At 42.0% G+C, this 17,978-nt stretch overlaps 1 protein-coding gene across 3 annotated transcripts in view; it reads left to right on the top strand.

Annotated features, from left to right (window-relative positions):
• Nucleotides 1-5,168: 5,168 nt before the first annotated feature.
• PPP1R13B (protein phosphatase 1 regulatory subunit 13B) overlaps nt 5,169-17,978 on the top strand; it is a 68,040-nt gene continuing 55,230 nt past the window's right edge. The window contains exon 1 of one of the 3 annotated variants that reach the window (XM_053363403.1): nt 5,169-5,494. In XM_053363403.1, coding sequence (XP_053219378.1) covers nt 5,486-5,494 — 9 coding nt within the window. In that variant the 5' untranslated portion in view covers nt 5,169-5,485. Of the gene's footprint in view, nt 5,495-5,622; nt 5,728-6,047; nt 6,153-17,978 lie in introns of those variants that run through there. The other 2 variants (XM_053363146.1, XM_053363221.1) reach the window with 2 other exon arrangements.

Below are 17,978 nucleotides of genomic sequence, written 5' to 3' on the forward strand. Positions count from 1 at the left end.
GGGTGCCAACTTGAATAAAATATGGGGGAGCAGGTAAGTTTGACCCCACAAAACCGATCACAAGACACAGTGTTTGAATGGCAATGCCCATCAACTTTGGAGGGACTGGTCTCCTCAGATATTTTACTGGGTCCCTAGGAGTTGGCTCCTATGTTGAGGGGTGAAAACTACAGTTCCTGGGATTCTCTGAGAGAAGCCACCTGCTTTAAATGCATGGTGTGTACGCAGCCTAAGTGTGTCACAGAACAACAGAATTGTAGAGTTGGAAGGGACCCTGATGATCATCTAGTCCAACCCCCTGAAAAATGCAGCTGTCCCATACGGGGATTGAACCGGCAACCTTGGTGTTATCAGCACCATGCTCTTACCGACTGAGCTATCAATCCATTTAAAGTTACCCTGCAGGACGTGTCTTAAGGCGAAAGACTTCTGGGGAAAGATTTATAATGAATTGAAAAAAATGTTGAAAAATACATTTATTAAGAAACCAGAAGCCTTTCTACTTGGAATAATAGGATTGGAATTGCCTAAAAAAGATGTTAGACTGTTTTTGTATGCCACTACAGCGGCAAGACTTTTATTAGGCAAAAATTGGAAATCGCAAGAAATACCAACAATAGAAGAATGGCAGGTGAAGATGTTGGACTTTTTGGAGATGGCTGACCTGACTGGAAGAATCTGTGACCATAAAGAAGAGATACAAGAGGATTGCAAGAAATTCAAAGAATGTTTAGCTAAATATTGTGATATAAGATAAATAGAAAATTCTTGGAAGTAACAAATAGGCCTGGGGTAGAATAAGAATATGTGGTAGTAAATATTAAGGATTAGAATATCAATAAAGGAGAAGAGGTTAGTAAATGAAAGGAGTTAATTTTATTAGAAATATGAACTTGGAGAACTGTTATACAGGAGATATAATGAAATTCAGTTAGAGGGGACTCGAGGAAGTCAGTTATCAATCTGATGAGGGTTGGATATTTGAAGAGATATTCTTTTTTGTGTGTATCTAGTTTGTTGTAGTGTGGTGTGCTTTTTTGTTGTGTGTTCTGTTATGATATTTTTGTGATAAATGTTGAAAATCAATAAAAAAAATAAAGTTACCTTGTAGGATGTCTGCTTATTGTCACAGAAAAACATTTCTGATTGGTTATTATTATTTAAAATACGAAATAATAAATAATAATAATAATAATAATAATGTATTTATGCCCCGCCCATGTTTCTCCAGCCACTGTGGGCGGCTTCCAACAAAATATTAAAAATACAATAAAACATCAGACATTATAAACTTCCCTAAAGAAGCCTTGTTTTATTTTCAAATCTTTATTTCTTTTTTATTTTTTGCAATTAAGTGTTTGTGAATCAAAAGCCCCCCTCTGTAAAAAAAAAAGGATACCGACAACCACTTCCCACCCTCCCCCGTGAAGACCGACCTTGGGTTAACGCCGCGTACTTGATCCCTATAAAAGCTTTTGCTTTGCTTTTTTTATATTGTCCTCCAGGCAGCCTGCACGGCATTCTCGCCACCTCCCAATAACCTCGCCTTCAGGGAGCGCCGGGCGGAAGGGCTGGCCGCGGGCCCTCCCGGCTGCTTTTCGTAGTGCGGGGAAACGCGGCGACAGGAAACCCGGGGAAAGGGGCGTGGTCTCCGCTCTCAGCATTCCACGCACGCCTCGAGTCAGCGCAAGAGCCTGACAGCGCTGGGAGAGCCCTTTGCAAAAATGGCTTTTGTCTGCTGCCCATAGGGAATAAGGCGGGGGTGAGGAGGAAAAGGAAGAATTTCTTTGCTCCAGCAACCCTATTTTTAAACCACCATTCTCTAGCTCGCCAGGAAAAGCAGCAAAAGAGAGAAAGCGCAAGGAAAATGTGTGTGTGTTTTAAAAATATATTTTTAACCACGCTCTATTTCACTAGGAAAAGCAGCAGGAGACAGCCAGCACAAGGGAGATATTTCCCCACCCGCTAAAATATTTTGAGCACTGCCTAGCCATTATAAACAGTAATAATGAGGAGCTGTCAGGATGCCACACCCTGGGAAATGGCTTCGACTTGCCATGTAAACCAGGTGAGGGTAGCCAGTGGGTCTCAAACCCTCAGTGAGTGAGGGACTTCCCTGCATGTGAAGATAGGCTTTGGTGGATTAAGTGGATGAGACCAATAGTGGGTTGAACGGTCAAAAAGGTGGTTCCTGCATGTGCTGTAGATGGAAGCGAGGGGCAGATGAGGCTTGTCAACCTGGGAAGTAGCCCATCTAGGAGAAGGAAAACTCTGATCCTAAACCTCCACTGCCTTGCAGGATATATTGGAGAGAAGAAAAATATATCTCTGCTTTCCTTTGGGCCACACCTGCAAGCACACACCCCAGGTTCCCCCTAACTTTGTGGGAGCCCGGTGTGTGTGTGATGTCACACAGTGGGAGAAGATCACCGCAGGAGGGCCCGGAGGGAGGGCCCGATGCAGGTGGGCCTGACAGTTCAGTTTTCCTGCATCTTGGCTTATGAGTGAGCAGCTGAAGTGACCCAAAGTGGCATTTGGGCCAAAAAGCGGTATGCAAATAAACCACGCCATACCATAAGAAGGGCCAAAGGGCTCTATCAACTCTTCTCTCGCTGCTCACATCACAGCAGACGGGTTAAAGAGCCTTTGTTTGTTGCAGCTTGGAAGAAAGCTGACAATATGACAATGATATTGTCTGAGAGGGTCCTCAGATAATGATATTTTCTGCAGCAGATACAGTAATACCTTGGGTTGAATGTGCTTCAGGTTGAGCGCTTTCGGATTGAGCGCTTTCGGGTTGCGCTCCGCGGCAACCCGGAAGTAATGGAGTGCATTACTTCTGGGTTTCGCAGCTCGCGCATGCGCAGATGCTCAAAATGATGTCACGCGCACGCACAGATGTGCCATCGCATCAGGATGCAAATGGGGCTCCAGAACGGATCGCGTTCGCATCCCGAGGTACCACTGTATGAAGCATGTTCAGGCTTAGATTTGGCCCCTGGACCTCTTCTACTTCAGGGCATGTGTTCTAGTTCATTCTATATACAACCAGAAACAGATTTCTTTCTCCTAAAGAATAAGGTGTAACCTGCAATGTGGGACACAAGAAATCCCCCTCCCTAAACAACGTCTTAAACAATGCCCTTGAGCATTATGAGGGCTCCTCAAAGGTTTCATATGCTGCCAAACTCCCAGCCAGCTTGGGCTCTATCACTCAGCTGCTCATATGCGGTTTCCTGCACCACCACATAATCCACTTCTAAAGTTTAGCCTTTCTATCAACCACTGCCAAAATCAAGGTCTATGAAAATAAGCAAATTATGCTATGCAACGGAAGGAGGAAACCACAGCGGAAACACAGACAAGCCTTTGATATATCAGGGTTGGGAGAAATAAGGAAGAACTGCAGAGGAAGTATGTATCAGATTCTAATTATGTTTATTCAGAATAAAGCCCTGCAGATCTCAATGGGGTTTACTTTCATACAAGAATCCTAAATGAAGTCAAAACAAGAGGTGACTGGCCTTATTTTTTGAGTTGCAAGGGGCTATGATTTATCTAAAACAGGAGGCATTGAGGTGAGTGGTAGGGGTGGGAAAACTTTCCCCCTTCTGGGTAACATGCAGGGGGCGGGGAGGCATGGCCAGGGGCAAAAGTGGCTGCAGCAATATAAGTAAACACTACCTTTGTGCAGTGGACTAAATTCTACACACATAACACGCCCTTCTATCCTTGCAGGCAAGCAAGAGGCATGAGCAGAGTTCAAGGACACATTGCAGGCAGGCAAAAACATTCAGGGAGGATGTGAAGCAAGTGAAACTGTACTGGACCCTGCTTAGGTTTGCGAATGTGCTAGAAGTTTTATTGCAACATCCACAAACTGGGGGAGAGGGGAGTAGAAAGATGTCTCTCTACCCACGCAAAGCCACTTAACAAAACCACACATTCCACCAGGGAAAACAAATGCACCAACTCCCCAAAAATTCAACATGGAGAAGAAGGCTATCAATGGCCCCAATGGCTATGCTCTGCTCACCACAGAAATGCTTCCGAATACCAGTTGCCGCAAAACACGGGAGATCTGCCCTTGCGCTTGAATCCTGCCTTTCCCCCAGACGGCTGTTTGGGCCCCTGTGGTGTGCTGGGCTAATGGGCCCCATATTGGATTGATTCGATTTATTATACGCATGTGCCGCTTTTCATTCAAATGAATGCCAAAGCGGATTACCAAGGGTGCAAAATCGATCACATGACGTGACACCATAGCTGTCAACTTTTCTCTTTTCTTGCGAGGAATCCTATTCGGAATAAGGGAATTTCCCTTAAAAAAAGGGAGACGTTGACAGCTATGTGTGACACCCACAGAGAACCTGAATGGCCCATCGACTTCGGGGAGAGCTCTAGTATTAGATGTGGGGTGCGAAGGGGCCTGGGCCCCTAGCATTTGGCTCCTATGCAATCAACAACAGTAATAAGACCGAACACTATACAGTGGTACCTCAGATTACGTACTTAATTCGTTCCAGAGGTCTGTACTTAACCTGAAACTGTTCTTAACCTGAAGCACCACTTTAGCTAATGGGGCCTCCCGCTGCCGCTGTGCAATTTCTGTTCTCATCCTGAAGCAAAGTTCTTAACCTGAAGCACTATTTCTGGGTTAGCGGAGTGTGTAACCTGAAGCGTCTGTAACCTGAAGCGTATGTAACCCGAGGTACCACTGTAGAGTGTCACAAACACAACACAAATCACGTAGAATAATTAGCTAACCCCCATAATAATTTCAATCTAGAAAACACTGTTCACAAAGCAGGGCTTCTTCTTCTTACTGCCCAGCTGCCAGCAAGAGGCCCTAACAGGTGAGTGCGCCCGGCGGGGTGGGGCTGGAAAGCGACGGTGAGGAACAAATTGGAGGGGGGAGAGGAAACCCCGATCGCTTGCATTTGCTCCCCCGCGCGTCACGTGGAGCACCAAATCCAGGCAGGCAGGCGCGCCCCCGCCCCGCTCGCATTCCTTCCCTCCTCCTCCCTCCTCTCCCCCGCCCGCCGTCCTGCGCCGCGCCGCGCCGCGCCACGGCCAGCCCCGCCCCCTTTTCGCTCCCGCCTCGGCCAATGGGGATCCGCCGCCATTAACCCTTCCCGGGGCGGAGCAGGGCCGGAATTCTGTGTGTGTGAGTGTGGAGACTGAGGGAGGAGGGGGAGGGGGAAAAAACCTGAGGAGAAAAAGAGGCGGCGGCAGCAGCGGCGGCGGCAGACGCGGAGGAGGCCGCGGCTTGGATTCCGACGGCGACGGGAAGGGAAGCCGCCGCCGCCGCTGCGACAACTGAGGAGAAAAGGAGCCCCCCGAAGAAGGCTGGCCCTCCGTCCGGCCCGGGTGGGCAGCGCAGCCGGCAGCAGGCCTCGTCCGCGCCTCCCCACCGCCGCGCGCCCGCTTCGTCCCTTTCCCTCAGAGCGGAGTCTCGGCTCGGGCCTCAGCGGCGGCGCCGGAGATGATGCCGGTGAGCGGCGGCGGGGCTGTGAGGGAGGCGGGCGGACTTCTCCCCCTCTCTCGGGCGGGATAATCCTCCCGTCCGTCTGTCTGTCCCGGCGGAAGGGCGGCCAAAGGCAGGCGGCTCTCGAGTAAAAGGAAAAAAACCACCTCATGTGCTCCCGCCTCCTCGCCTTTCCTTCGATCCCGAGCGGGGAGATCTCAGGAACGGCTCCCTTCCTCCCTCGCCTATCGCATGAGACGGTACAAAACGCACGCCAGGGAGGGATCCTGTCAACCCTCTTTTCGCGATCGGAGCCAGGCTGAGAGGAGGATTTAAGCTGTAAAGGGGGAAACGAAAAAGCCTAATCCGTGATGATTATGGCTAGCACTGGGTGGTGGGGCCGGCGCTGTTTAAAATAACGACAGGAATGTTGATTTATTTTTTTGGTCGCCCTTTTGTGGGTTGATTGACGCTGTCATTGTTGTTGGTAGAGGAGGAAGGGGGAGCGTAATCCAGGCGAAAGAACTGCGAGGTGTGTTTGCTTCCTGGCCTTATGGGTCGGGCATTGTTTTGTGTCAGCCCGTGCTGCCTCTGAATGGGCACCGCAGAAGCACCTAGAGGTAGCTGGAGGATAGAAGGGAATAAAAAGAGCACGAACAGGCTGCAATCCGATGCGCACTTGTGTGTAAGATCCACTGGGACTCGGAATACCTGCGCCTTAGTTTTGCTTTTGAGTAAAGCCCCACCGAATACAGTCGGGTTTGATTATTTCCAAGGAAAGATGCATAAGGCCGGGCTGCGGAGTTCCCTGTTAACCCTTCTTTGCATCACTGCTATTTCTTTATTTAAAATGTGCGATCTGCCCCCCCCCCATATGCATCTATAGTTGCTGCTTGCGTTTTCCACTGCTCATCTCGGCATCAGTGAATATAGGCTTGCTTTGTTGCTCTGGCTTTTATTGCATTGGCAGGATATTTTATTTTTAAATGGTTGTTTATCTGATGGCCCGCTTTGTTGTAAATTTATTTCGATTCCTTGGGGAAATGCTTCATATTAATATGTGGTTTATTTATAGCTAGTTCTTAATGTTGATTAGTGAATTATTCATTTGTTGGGTTCGGAAGATTATTTTGCCTCAATTGCTCCCCAGCGTTTAAAGAAAAGGAAACTTGGAGGAAATCTTCTAAATTGGAAATTCCAAAATAATTCACCCTCCTAAAACTAAATACTGCAGGGATTCCCACCCTTAACTATATGGAAGTGAGATAATGCTTTGATATGAGAAAATAAGAAAGAGTAAGCAATGAATTAGGATTTATTATTATTATTATTTCTTCATGCTGAGAAGAACAGAGGAAGTAGTATAAAGGGGGTTTGTCTGTTGCAGTGGTAATGTGTGGCTTAAAATGCCCCTTTTGTCATACATTGTAAGACAAATACACATTCTCTCCCCTTTGTTGGAAATCTTAAAAAAACAGTCTGTTAAAATTGGCAAAAATAGAGTCACTGGAATGAATGGATTTACAGAATTTGCTTATGATCTAGGCCTCTGAAGTGGAACACATATACATGCATGTAATCTTACTGACTTTAGCTGCAGTCCATTAAGCAGTTCCTTTGGAAGAGTATCTCCCATGACTTACTCGCCATATTCCAGTATCGGTGTTCTGGGGATTTCATCCCATGAGATGTAAACCATGATAGTGTGTGTAGTTCTTCTAGTATGCTCATGTAATAGCCTTTGTCAAGGCTGTAGCTTATGAATTTAAGATGATTGTATATGTTGTTAGGAGGGAGCTGTAAAACAGGCACAGTCAGTTTTACAGGCATAGCATGCAACCTGAAGCATGGCTTGCATTTTCTGTCCCTGGATTGTATGTATTTTAATGCATAACTCTTAAAACAGTGTTTCAGTTATTATTTTGCTTTTCGTTTTAAGCTAGTGATTCATTAGTGCCTATATTTTGTATTCATTTTATTCTTATATTAAATATTCTTTTTTGTCATATGAGACTGCAGTAACAGCAATGACTTTTGAATGTTACTTCATGTACCTTTCAGAAACATTTTAGTAACAATGATCCCTCTGTAAATCTGATACTTCATACAATTACTGCATTTCCAGTTACATTTTGTTCAATCTAAGTACAGTACTAGATACCACCCTGGGGTCCTTTGGGAGGAGGAGTGGAATATCAAGTAAATAAAATAAATAAATGAAACAGGATTTGTTTTCCTTCCATGGCATGAAGTAGTAAAGTGATTTTCTTGATTTTTGTTTGATTTTGTATCTGTCATAATGCAGAAGATTATGCATAGAAAGAGTAAAATACTTATAGTGACTCTGAGTCCTGACCTTCAGCACCAGGATGTTCCTGTTCTTGGCTTCAGCATAAATTGCATATATACAGAAGTATGTCCAATTGTCTGATACCTCGCTTTGTGAATGAGGAGCTCAGTACAAGCAGAGTTACTTTGAATTGACCACAGCAGCTTTGAGCCTATGGCAGCTATCCACAAACCACTTAAAATAATTTAATCCTACTCAAGCCACGGTGGCAAAGCTTTATTAAGTGCGTACATTTATGTTCTGTAATAAAAAGGCCAGTATCATTGGGTATTGCAGTTGTTGGGGTAATACACATATGCATTTAGGAGCCCCCTCAAAGTTGTGTTGTACCACATAGACATTTGCATTGCTACGTTACTGGGTGGGGTAGGAGGATTAAAGGGCTGAACTGTACAGAATATCTCCCCTCTCCTACTATTGCATCACAGACCCACAGACTCATTTCAGTGTGGTGGAGCAGCTTTTCCTTTCAAAGCTGGTTTACTACCAGCAGTCTGGCCAGCTGTAGCTTTCTCTATCTTAGTCCACCACCCTCAATTGCAGCATTTTCCCAGTTCCTTGCCCTTACAGACTTTAAGACTGGAGGATTCACATTGAGTGGGACAGGAAACTGGAAGGGCCTGGCAGGAGCAGAACTGTGATGTTTGAGAGCCAATGTGGTGTAATGGTTTGAGTGATGGACTATGATGTAGGAGACCAGGGTTCAAATTCCCACTCAGCCATGAAGCTCACTGGGTCACCTTGGAACAGTCACCATCTCGTAGCCTAACCTACCTCATAGGGTTGTTGTGTAGATGAAATGGAGAGGAGGAGAACCACGTACACTACCTTGGAAGTTAAGCTCACTTGGAAGATAAAGGTGGTATATAAATGTAATAAAAATGTTTAATGAAATGAAAACCTTAACAGGAGCTGTGATGGGTATGAGATTTTCAGAAGCAGGGAGCTCAGTTAAATCAAAAGTCCAATTCTGTCCCAGTCCTTTCTCACCTATGCTGTGACTGTGGCCATGTTGGAAAGCATTGGAGCTCTAAAAAACAATATATGGATAAACCCAAAGAGATAAAAGTAATTTTGTAGAATACTGTTTAGAAGTGATATTGGTAAAATTGATCAGAACTATATTAGTGAGGTCCTTGTGGTTGTGCTTTATTGATTATTTTTTTTTAGCATATATGGTAGATGAAATATAATTGTCAATTGCTACTCTAGCAGCATGCCAAGAATGGAATCTAGAAGGTGGAGTTATGCTGATGTAGGGTGGGGTTGTGATCAGTAGACTTGTGGGAGGAACTGAAGAGTCTGCAATTGGAGACACTGCTGAGTGGGGAAGACCTGCCTCTGGGCACAAACACTGGGGTTGTCAGGAGAGGGGCAATATTAGTTTACATCCAGTAGGACTGTGAATGCTTTCCATTTGCTTAAATGGAAAAAATAAAGGGTTTGTTCCTATTACAGAAAAGCAAAGAACTGGTGTTGGGGAAACCAGCACCTTTGGCACTATTCTCCAAAAGACTCCGGATTGCACATGCACCCACTGGTTACGTTGACAGGCATCCTAATAGAGTAAATAATTGGTTTTTTATGTATGCATATACATGTATTTTTAAAAACACTTTTCTGTGTTCATCATGTCCCAGCATTACATTTTTGTCATGCTAGATTGTGACAAAGGAGAGCTGTTGGAACTCTGTATAGAATACACAAATCCACAGTGCCTTCCTTCCCCATTCCCTTTTATTATCTCTGATTTTGCTCATTTCCCCATCACAATCCATCACTCCTCACTCCTCTGTCTCTTTGCTTCTCCTCTTATGTGTGGGAAAGACCCTCTAAGGTAGCACCAGCTTATTTTAGGGCAAGATCCTATATACCTGAAGGAGCGTCTCCACCCCCATCATTCAGTCCGGACACTGAGATCCAGCGCCGAGGGCCTTCTGGGGGTTCCCTCATTGCGAGAAGTGAGGTTACAGGGAACCAGACAGAGGGCCTTCTCGGTAGTGGTGCCCGCCCTGTGGAACGCCCTCCCTTCAGATGTGAAGGAAATAAGCAGCTATTCTATCTTTAAAAGACATCTGAAGGCAGCCCTGTTTAGGGAAGTTTTTAATGTTTAATGCTGTATTGTTTTTAATACTCTATTGGGAGCCACCCAGAGTGGCTGGGGAAACTCAGCCGGATGGGCGGCGTATAAATAATAAATAATTATTATTATTATTATTATTATTATTATTATTATTTTTATTATTATATAAGATAAGATCCTAAACAATATGGAACCATTGAGGTGGTGCCATGTTGTCCAATATACTGTCTTGAATTTGATATTACAGTATCTTAAATCAAAATAGAATTTTGCAACTGTAGGCAAAACATATCAAGGACTTGATCATGTGATCACTGCAGTAAGTTTGTTTACTACCAGTTGCTAGGGAGCATAAGTAGGCAAGCACTGTTGCATTCATGTCCTGCTTGTGAATACCTTCCCAAAGGCTTCTGCATGGCTTCTGTGGGAACAGGATGCTGGGCTAGATGAACTAGCAGGGCTCTTTTTATGTTCTTGCTATAACAGTAGCTGTTGAATTTCAGAGCACTAAATGTAATTCTTTTGGCCTTTCCAATATAATATGGTGGTGTTCGTGGGAAACTTTTGGAAATCGTTTTTTGTTGTTAAAATAAAATTTCTATTGACAGTCTCAGCCATTTTTCCATATGTTGAGTAGAAAGCAGAAGCAATACTATTTTGGATTAAGTTTGCATTGCTATTTTACCCAACTCTTGGGAAACCCTAAAATTCTATTATTTTAACCTACTTGGTTCTAGGGGATGTCCTTGAAAACAGTCTTTAGTTTTGAGGTCCAAATTTTAACAAGAATGTTCACAAGCTAGAGAAGATTTGGAAGGCATTAATATAATGGGTTTCAAATTGAACACACACCCGTAATAGAAGGCAGTGCACTGACTTCCTTTTGAACTGAGGGGGTGGGGGGGAAATTACAAGACTGGTAAAAATAAAAGACACAAACACGTTAGTCAGAGACAGTGCTTTTTGAACTGAGGGGGTTGAGAAAAACAAAGAATTACAAGGTACAAAAATACTAGAAATAGTGGCATAATATAAGTCTAAACAAATTTGTTGCAGTAAGATAAGTAATATTGCTAAGCTATTACTTTTTCAAAACGACCTCTTTGACTGTAAGAGTGGCAGGACAATAAAAGTAATTGCTAAGGGAAGGTGTGAATGAGTATTCCTTCAAGAGGCCTGACATATTTTTTTTCAGCCATATTCTGTGGATGGTAATTGATTTATGCTTTGGGGCAGTATTGCCTATTAGGCAGTATACTATGTATTTTGCCCTACCAAAACATGGATTCAGGTATCCAAGAGTCTGGGGTTGTAATTATGCAAATACCTAGTAAGCCTAAATCTACAGCAGGGTGACACTTTTATTAGGACCAACTAAAATGGCAAAAAATAATAAGCCAGCTTTCAAGTTCTGCAGAGCTCCTTGTCAGACACAATATTAAACTCTCTCTCTCTCTCTCTCTCTCTCTCTCTCTCTCTCTCTCTCTGTGTGTGTGTGTGTGTGTGTGTGTGTGTGTAAGTTGGGAGTGGTATAGTTGCTCCTCAAGTCTGCAATTTATAACTATCTTAAAGAGGATCCAAGGAGGAGTGTTGTAGGCATAATTGGATTAGACTCTCGAGATACAAGACAGCATGTAATGCTTCTATTTTGGGGCTTTCAAATAATTTAACCCTTTTTTGCCATTTGTAGTTGTATGTGGCAGCTTACTTTTTGAATTTTTCTTTTAAAGAAAGGTACTGATTTTTCTGTGGGTTTAGAATATTTTATGTATTACTTGTTAAGTTTGTTTTAGACTGTATTATACTATTTTTGCTGCCTTTGAGAAGTTTTCTAAAAGCTTGGATATTAATTTATTACATAATAAAAATACGAAAGTATTGGAAGAGAGTTAACACATGAAGCAAGACAGAGACCTGTATTCATGAGGCAGAGTGTGAGATGGGGCCAGTGAAGATGTAATACTACCAATGTCTTCAGCCTTGTTAGTAGATTGGAAGCAGGCCTCCTTCCCAAATGCCTGTCCCTTACCATCTTTAACCACAGTTAAGCGTGGGTCAGCACTGATATTAATGATAACTAATGCAAACTAGAGTGGAACTAAACATTTCAAGGGAAACACTACATTTCGTTTTCTAACCCATGTGCTTGTCTAACCCTGTGCTTGTCACATGAGCATAGTAGTGGGGACACTACCAGGGGGAAATTGGCAGGTCCAAGAGGAGGGGGAGAAAATAGACACTTGCATGTGCATATGAGGCATATTTTTTCACATATGCAGTGGCATTTTAATACATTTTCAGTCTTCTTCCAGGAAAAATGGAATGGGTTAGCAGCAATGCCTTCCACGAGTCATACATGGAGTTAAACAGTCTTAGGAATCTTTTTGTGATATATTCAGCCATTGCAGCATAACTGTCTGTCTATAAGAAATAAAGGTAAAGTGTTTTGCTTGTGCAGCCAGACATACCTTAGTTGCCTATAAAGAAATATTTCATGAGCTGTTTCAAAGGTAGCAAGACTAAGCCAAAGTTTCTTAGCTGTCCAGTTAGTTAGGCACTTCAGAATAAAGTAATGGGAGTTACCTATTCAGTTCTACAATTTACTTCAAGGTTTTGAAAGAAACATGAATGCACCAATAAAATAAGATGCAGCTCCATTGTGTCCCCATCTCATAAGAGCATAAGGGGAGCTAGATTATTTATTTATTAAAAATTATACCCTGCTTTTCACCATATATGGGTCAAAAAGAAACTTAAACAATAAAATTATATAATACATTTTTGGAGTAAGAGTGGAAGTGACTAATTAGCTGTCAGAAGGCAAAAGTAGGTGCACAAAATGGAAATGGCTAATGATGGGTGTAATTACAAATGCATGAATCTTTGGCTTAATTAAGGCACCTGTTCATAACTTTAATTAGGGATTCCTTCTATCATGGGTGTATAGCAGGCTTCCTCAAACTTGGCCCTCCAGATGTTTTGAGACTACAATTTTCATCATCCCTGACCACTGGTCCTGCTAGCTAGGGATCATGGGAGTTGTAGGCCAAAAACATCTGAAGCCTTGGTGTAGAGAGCCAATATAGAACTAAACTTGATTATGTCCAGGTTCTGGAGTTGGCATTGTTAGGCAAAGAGCCTTTGATCTGAGCTTCAGGGCATTGCACAAAAAGGGGTTGTCCAAACTAGGTAGTTAGACAAGATATCAGTTGGAAAGGAAGCATGATACAAGCAGGCTAGAGCCAAATGCAAGAAAGAGTAACAAGCCAGATAAGAAAGCTTAAATTGTTGTCCAGATAAAGTCCTGTCATAATTTGGAAGCATTTATAGCTAGGTGGTCATGAGTCAAATCAATGGACTATCTAAGGGGTGGAGCGATACAGGAGCCTGAAGGGAATAGTACTGCCCTATAGCTTTCCACTGTGTAGGCTTCAGTGGCCAATAATAATGGACATCAGCATGCAAAATCACAAGCTCCTGTTTGATCCCATGACCCTTTTTGACCATAATCCCCCTTTTACTTGAGCAGAGCACTTGAGACTCATTCACATGTATTTATCCTGAGATAGCAAACCCTTATCTTGCTTCACTCTATAATTTGCTTATAGTATCAAGGGATTACACAAGGACTTAAGTGAGTTGACATTGAAGTAGTGATATATAGAAGTTTTTGTCTTTTCTTAGTTTGCATAACTGACGAGGTATGCAACATGACCTCAGGTATGTAAAGGTGGATGAAATTCAGGAAGCATATATAGTTGAAAATCTCTTCTTCTGGCATGCAACAATTGCTGATTCACCGTAACAATCTTAAGTTAACAATCACTGAAATAACTTCAAGTATTCCTGTTTGTGTAAATAAGCCTTTAGTGATTGTGTCCTATGGTTAATTATCTAAGAATAATACTAAAAGGAGATTTAGAATTTATATGCTGCAGATTTACTGTATGTGAATTACTTACACGTAGTTTGAGGTGTAGCACCAATATATGAAAGTATTAGGTTTAAAATATCTTTCTCCATGGTTACCAGACCTCAGTTCCAGTTCCATAGACTGTTTCAACCATGAGTGTGATAACTAGCGCTTGGACTCAAACCCAATAACATTTTTCATTTAGTATGATTTGCTGCCATGCTGTGTTGAAGGCACTAGTGTAAGTGTCTTGAGCCATTGCTTAAATAAACCATGAAATCCATCTCAACATGTTTCTCTGAATGACTTAGAAGATTTGCAGCTTCGTTTGCTCCTTTATATATCTGCTTTGCCTTTTTATTTTATGACTATTTTGTAACTACAATTTTAGATTCCTTGATGCAGAAAAAGACTATAGTAGGGGATGAAATCTCTGTGGTGAGTGCATGTATATCTTTGTTAAAGAGAACTGTGTGCATACAAAGTATTTGTGCATGTATAATTTACTGGATTGGAAACCATAGGTGCAAATCCTGCACTTATTAACTGTGTAATCTTTTCTATCTATCTATCTATCTATCTATCTATCTATCTATCTAGTCTGAAGTAAGCATCACTGATTTCAGTGTAACTTAGTTTTAGGTAAGTGTAGTTGTAGTCTTAGACACACATTCAAGTGAGGATATGCAGTCTATCCATACTTCTTTGGTTTGATTCAAGTGCAGAGTCTGATGTGCATTTAAATTAAAATTGCATTCTTGTGCTGGTTTTGTTTTTGGTTTTTTTGTTTGCTGCATTGTGTATGACCAGATTTGGATTAGGGCCAGTGTGCTCTAGGCAAAGAAAAAAAAATACTTGGTGGCTGATTTGGGTATTTGAACCACATCTTGTTTGCTATCATTTCGAGCAGAAAGCTGTTGTCTTGACTATTTTTGGGGATATGTTTGAGCTAGCATAAAGCCAGCTACCTTTGGTATGTATAATAATAATAATAATAATAATAATAATAATAATAATAATAATTTATTATTTATACCCCGCCCATCTGGCTGGGCTTCCCCAGCCACTCCGGGCGGCTTCCAAAAGAATATTAAAATACTGTGATACATCAAACATTAAAAGCTTCCCTAAACAGGGCTGCCTTCAGATGTCTTCTAAAAGTCTGATAGTTGTTGTTCTCTTTGACATCTGGTGGGAGGGCGTTCCACAGGGAGGGCGCCACTACTGAGAAGGCCCTCTGCCTGGTTCCCTGTAACTTGGTTTCTCGCAGTGAAGGAACCGCCAGAAGGCCCTTGGTGCTGGACCTCAGTATATCATGTGGTTCTACTTTCGGAAGTGAGAGGAAGCATTTTGTGGTTTTGTATCTTTCAGCCATCAACAGATCAATTAGTGTATCTTTCTAGAACTGCTTTCTAAATTTTATATGAAAATGTTCTTATTTCCAAAACTTAATCTTAGCTGTACATTAACAGAGTAGTCCTATACATGTTTTTCTAGAAGTCCTATTGAATTCATTGGGACTTACTCCCATATAAAATGTGTACAGGATTACATCCTAACTAAATGCCTTTGCATTTCATGTCCCAAAGTGAAGAGAGAGTGGGAAAATAAAACTTTATTGCTTGCATAAAATAAGTAGAACTTGACATGAAGTAAAATGAAAGATGTACTGTACTAATTATTTACAGTCTTGTACTGTTTTTATAGTATCACCCTCAGTGTAGATCTGGTTTTTGAGTGAGATCTATAGACATTGCAAGCCTATCCCACCACAAAAAACCCTACATTAAAGTGCTTCTAAATAGTTACATTTTTCAAGCCTGCTTGAAGCTGCTTAAGAAGGAGAAATGGATTTTTTTCCTAATTAGCCCTTGGGGTGAGCTGCTTCACCTATTTCATTTATGGTAAAGGTAAAGGTAAAGGTACCCCTGCCCGTACGGGCCAGTCTTGACAGACTCTAGGGTTGTGCGCTCATCTCACTCTAGAGGCCGGGAGCCAGCGCTGTCCGCAGACACTTCCGGGTCACGTGGCCAGCGTGACGACGCTGCTCCGGCGAACCGGCACCAGAGCAGCACACGGAAACGCCGTTTACCTTCCCGCTATAAAGCGGTACCTATTTATCTACTTGCACTTAAGGGTGCTTTCGAACTGCTAGGTGGGCAGGAGCTGGGACCGAACGACGGGAGCTCACCCCACTGCGGGGATTCGAACCGCCGACCATGCGATCGGCAAGTCCTTCATTTATGGTACTAAATGAATAATAGTATACTAGGCTGGGTAAATGTGGCTATCAGGCTTCGTAACCAATGTTTGCATCAAGGAATGAACTTGATTTTACTTGGTCCACATTTTTCTAAACTAATATCTAACTTTGGCTTAACGTGAACACACAGCATGCTCAAGAGTCTCCGCTTTCCTCCTACCCACATTCCTGACCATGCTACACCAAGAGAAACAAACTATAAGCCTTAGTTTGTTGTGTTGTCTGAACCTGGACTTGTGGGTTGTTTCTCTTCTAACCACAAATGGAAGTCAATATATATTCTTCTCTTTCCTGGTTGTGGTTTGTTTAGGGAAAAACAAACCATGAGTGCACAATACAACAAGGAAGGGCTTGTGGTTTGTTGCAAAGTGAGGACTTGGGGGCAGCATGAACCAGTGTGTTGCTTATTCATGCTAAACCAGAGTTAAAGATTTATGGTTTAATGTGAAATGTGGGCACAGTCTAAATCTCTTGAGCAAAAGTAATCAAAAAAGTAACTGTAATTACTTTTATATTTTGTGTTAAAAAACCCCTAACATCTTGAAAATCTAGCCAATTAAATATCAAAAGGCATTATGTGCTTTATGTAGTTGTAAGCAACAATTTTCCCTTTCAGCCGATCACTTTCAAGAATTCCAGTTTCCTAATAGTTTAATATTTTTGTGTTTTTTTGGCATATGTGCTGAAGTAAACTGCTGACTATTCTAAAAGTAATTACTTTGCCTATACACAGCATACATGAAGATTGCAGCTGTAAAACTAATTGTTCCTAAGTAGCTACATTGGCCAGAAGGACCATTATATTATTATTATTATTATTATTATTATTATTATTATTATTTATTAACAACAACAACAACAGGCTAATTTCCCATTAATCCTAATCCTATGACGTAGATTTTTAACAGGTTTTGCAAATAGACCTCTTGGGGCAAGATATTATTAGATTGTCTTTGCCAAGTGAGTCTTTGGTTATGCTACATTTAAATCTAGGTTTCCCAGTTCTGTCCTCCTCTCTTCTTTAATGCATACTTGTAACTGCTTGTTGGGTAGTATAAAGTGCTTGGAATGTACTTTTAGAATCAACAAAGGAGAGGGTCGACAACCTGTGCCAGCAACTTTTAAAATTCTACAGATTATGGATATGAATAGATAAGGAAGTATACTTATTGTGCTCTTTAGGCAACTTTCTATGGTCAAGCTGGATTGTCTAAATAAATGGTAGATAGTATTTAACTTGATGTGGCAGCTTCTTCTTCTGAGTGATTAGCTCAAGAAGATTACCAGTTGCTGACATGAATTCTGCGATCTAGGGTGCTTTTTCTTCAGTATATAACAGTCCTGTAGTGCTGGATCTTAATTTAGGAGCTTCTGTCCATGTTCTATAAAAAGTTTGATGCAGGTCATTTATATGGGGTTGATGTCATGCAAGCTGATATCATTTAATGGGTGCAGATGATGGAAGGGAGGCATTGTTTGAAATTGGAAGTAAGAAAGAGAGCTAATTTGTGCACCAAGTCACAGATTTCCTGACCCTTGTATAAATGCTTACCACTGTTGCTACTCGTTTGTCACTGCAAAAGGTTAGCATGTTTGGTCATGGAGATACATTTGCACATGCTGCACAATAATGATTGCTGCTGAAAATAAGTACTGCTGTTGATATCTATTGATTTTAATATATGTATATATAATTGGTAGTGGGAACTATCTTCTATATGGCAGGTAGTAAACAGACTAAATGCTACATTTCTAAAGAGGGAAAATTTAAGTTTCCCTACTTATGTAACAATCACTTCAAAGTTAGCCCATCTTTTAAAATGCGACACTGCTTAAACAGAGGCAGCAGTTAGTACAACTACACACTTGATGAAGAGAGCTCCTCATGTAAGGTTACCTAAT

Source organism: Podarcis raffonei, chromosome 1 (assembly GCF_027172205.1).
Source record: "Podarcis raffonei isolate rPodRaf1 chromosome 1, rPodRaf1.pri, whole genome shotgun sequence".
NCBI classification, from domain to species: domain Eukaryota; kingdom Metazoa; phylum Chordata; class Lepidosauria; order Squamata; family Lacertidae; genus Podarcis; species Podarcis raffonei.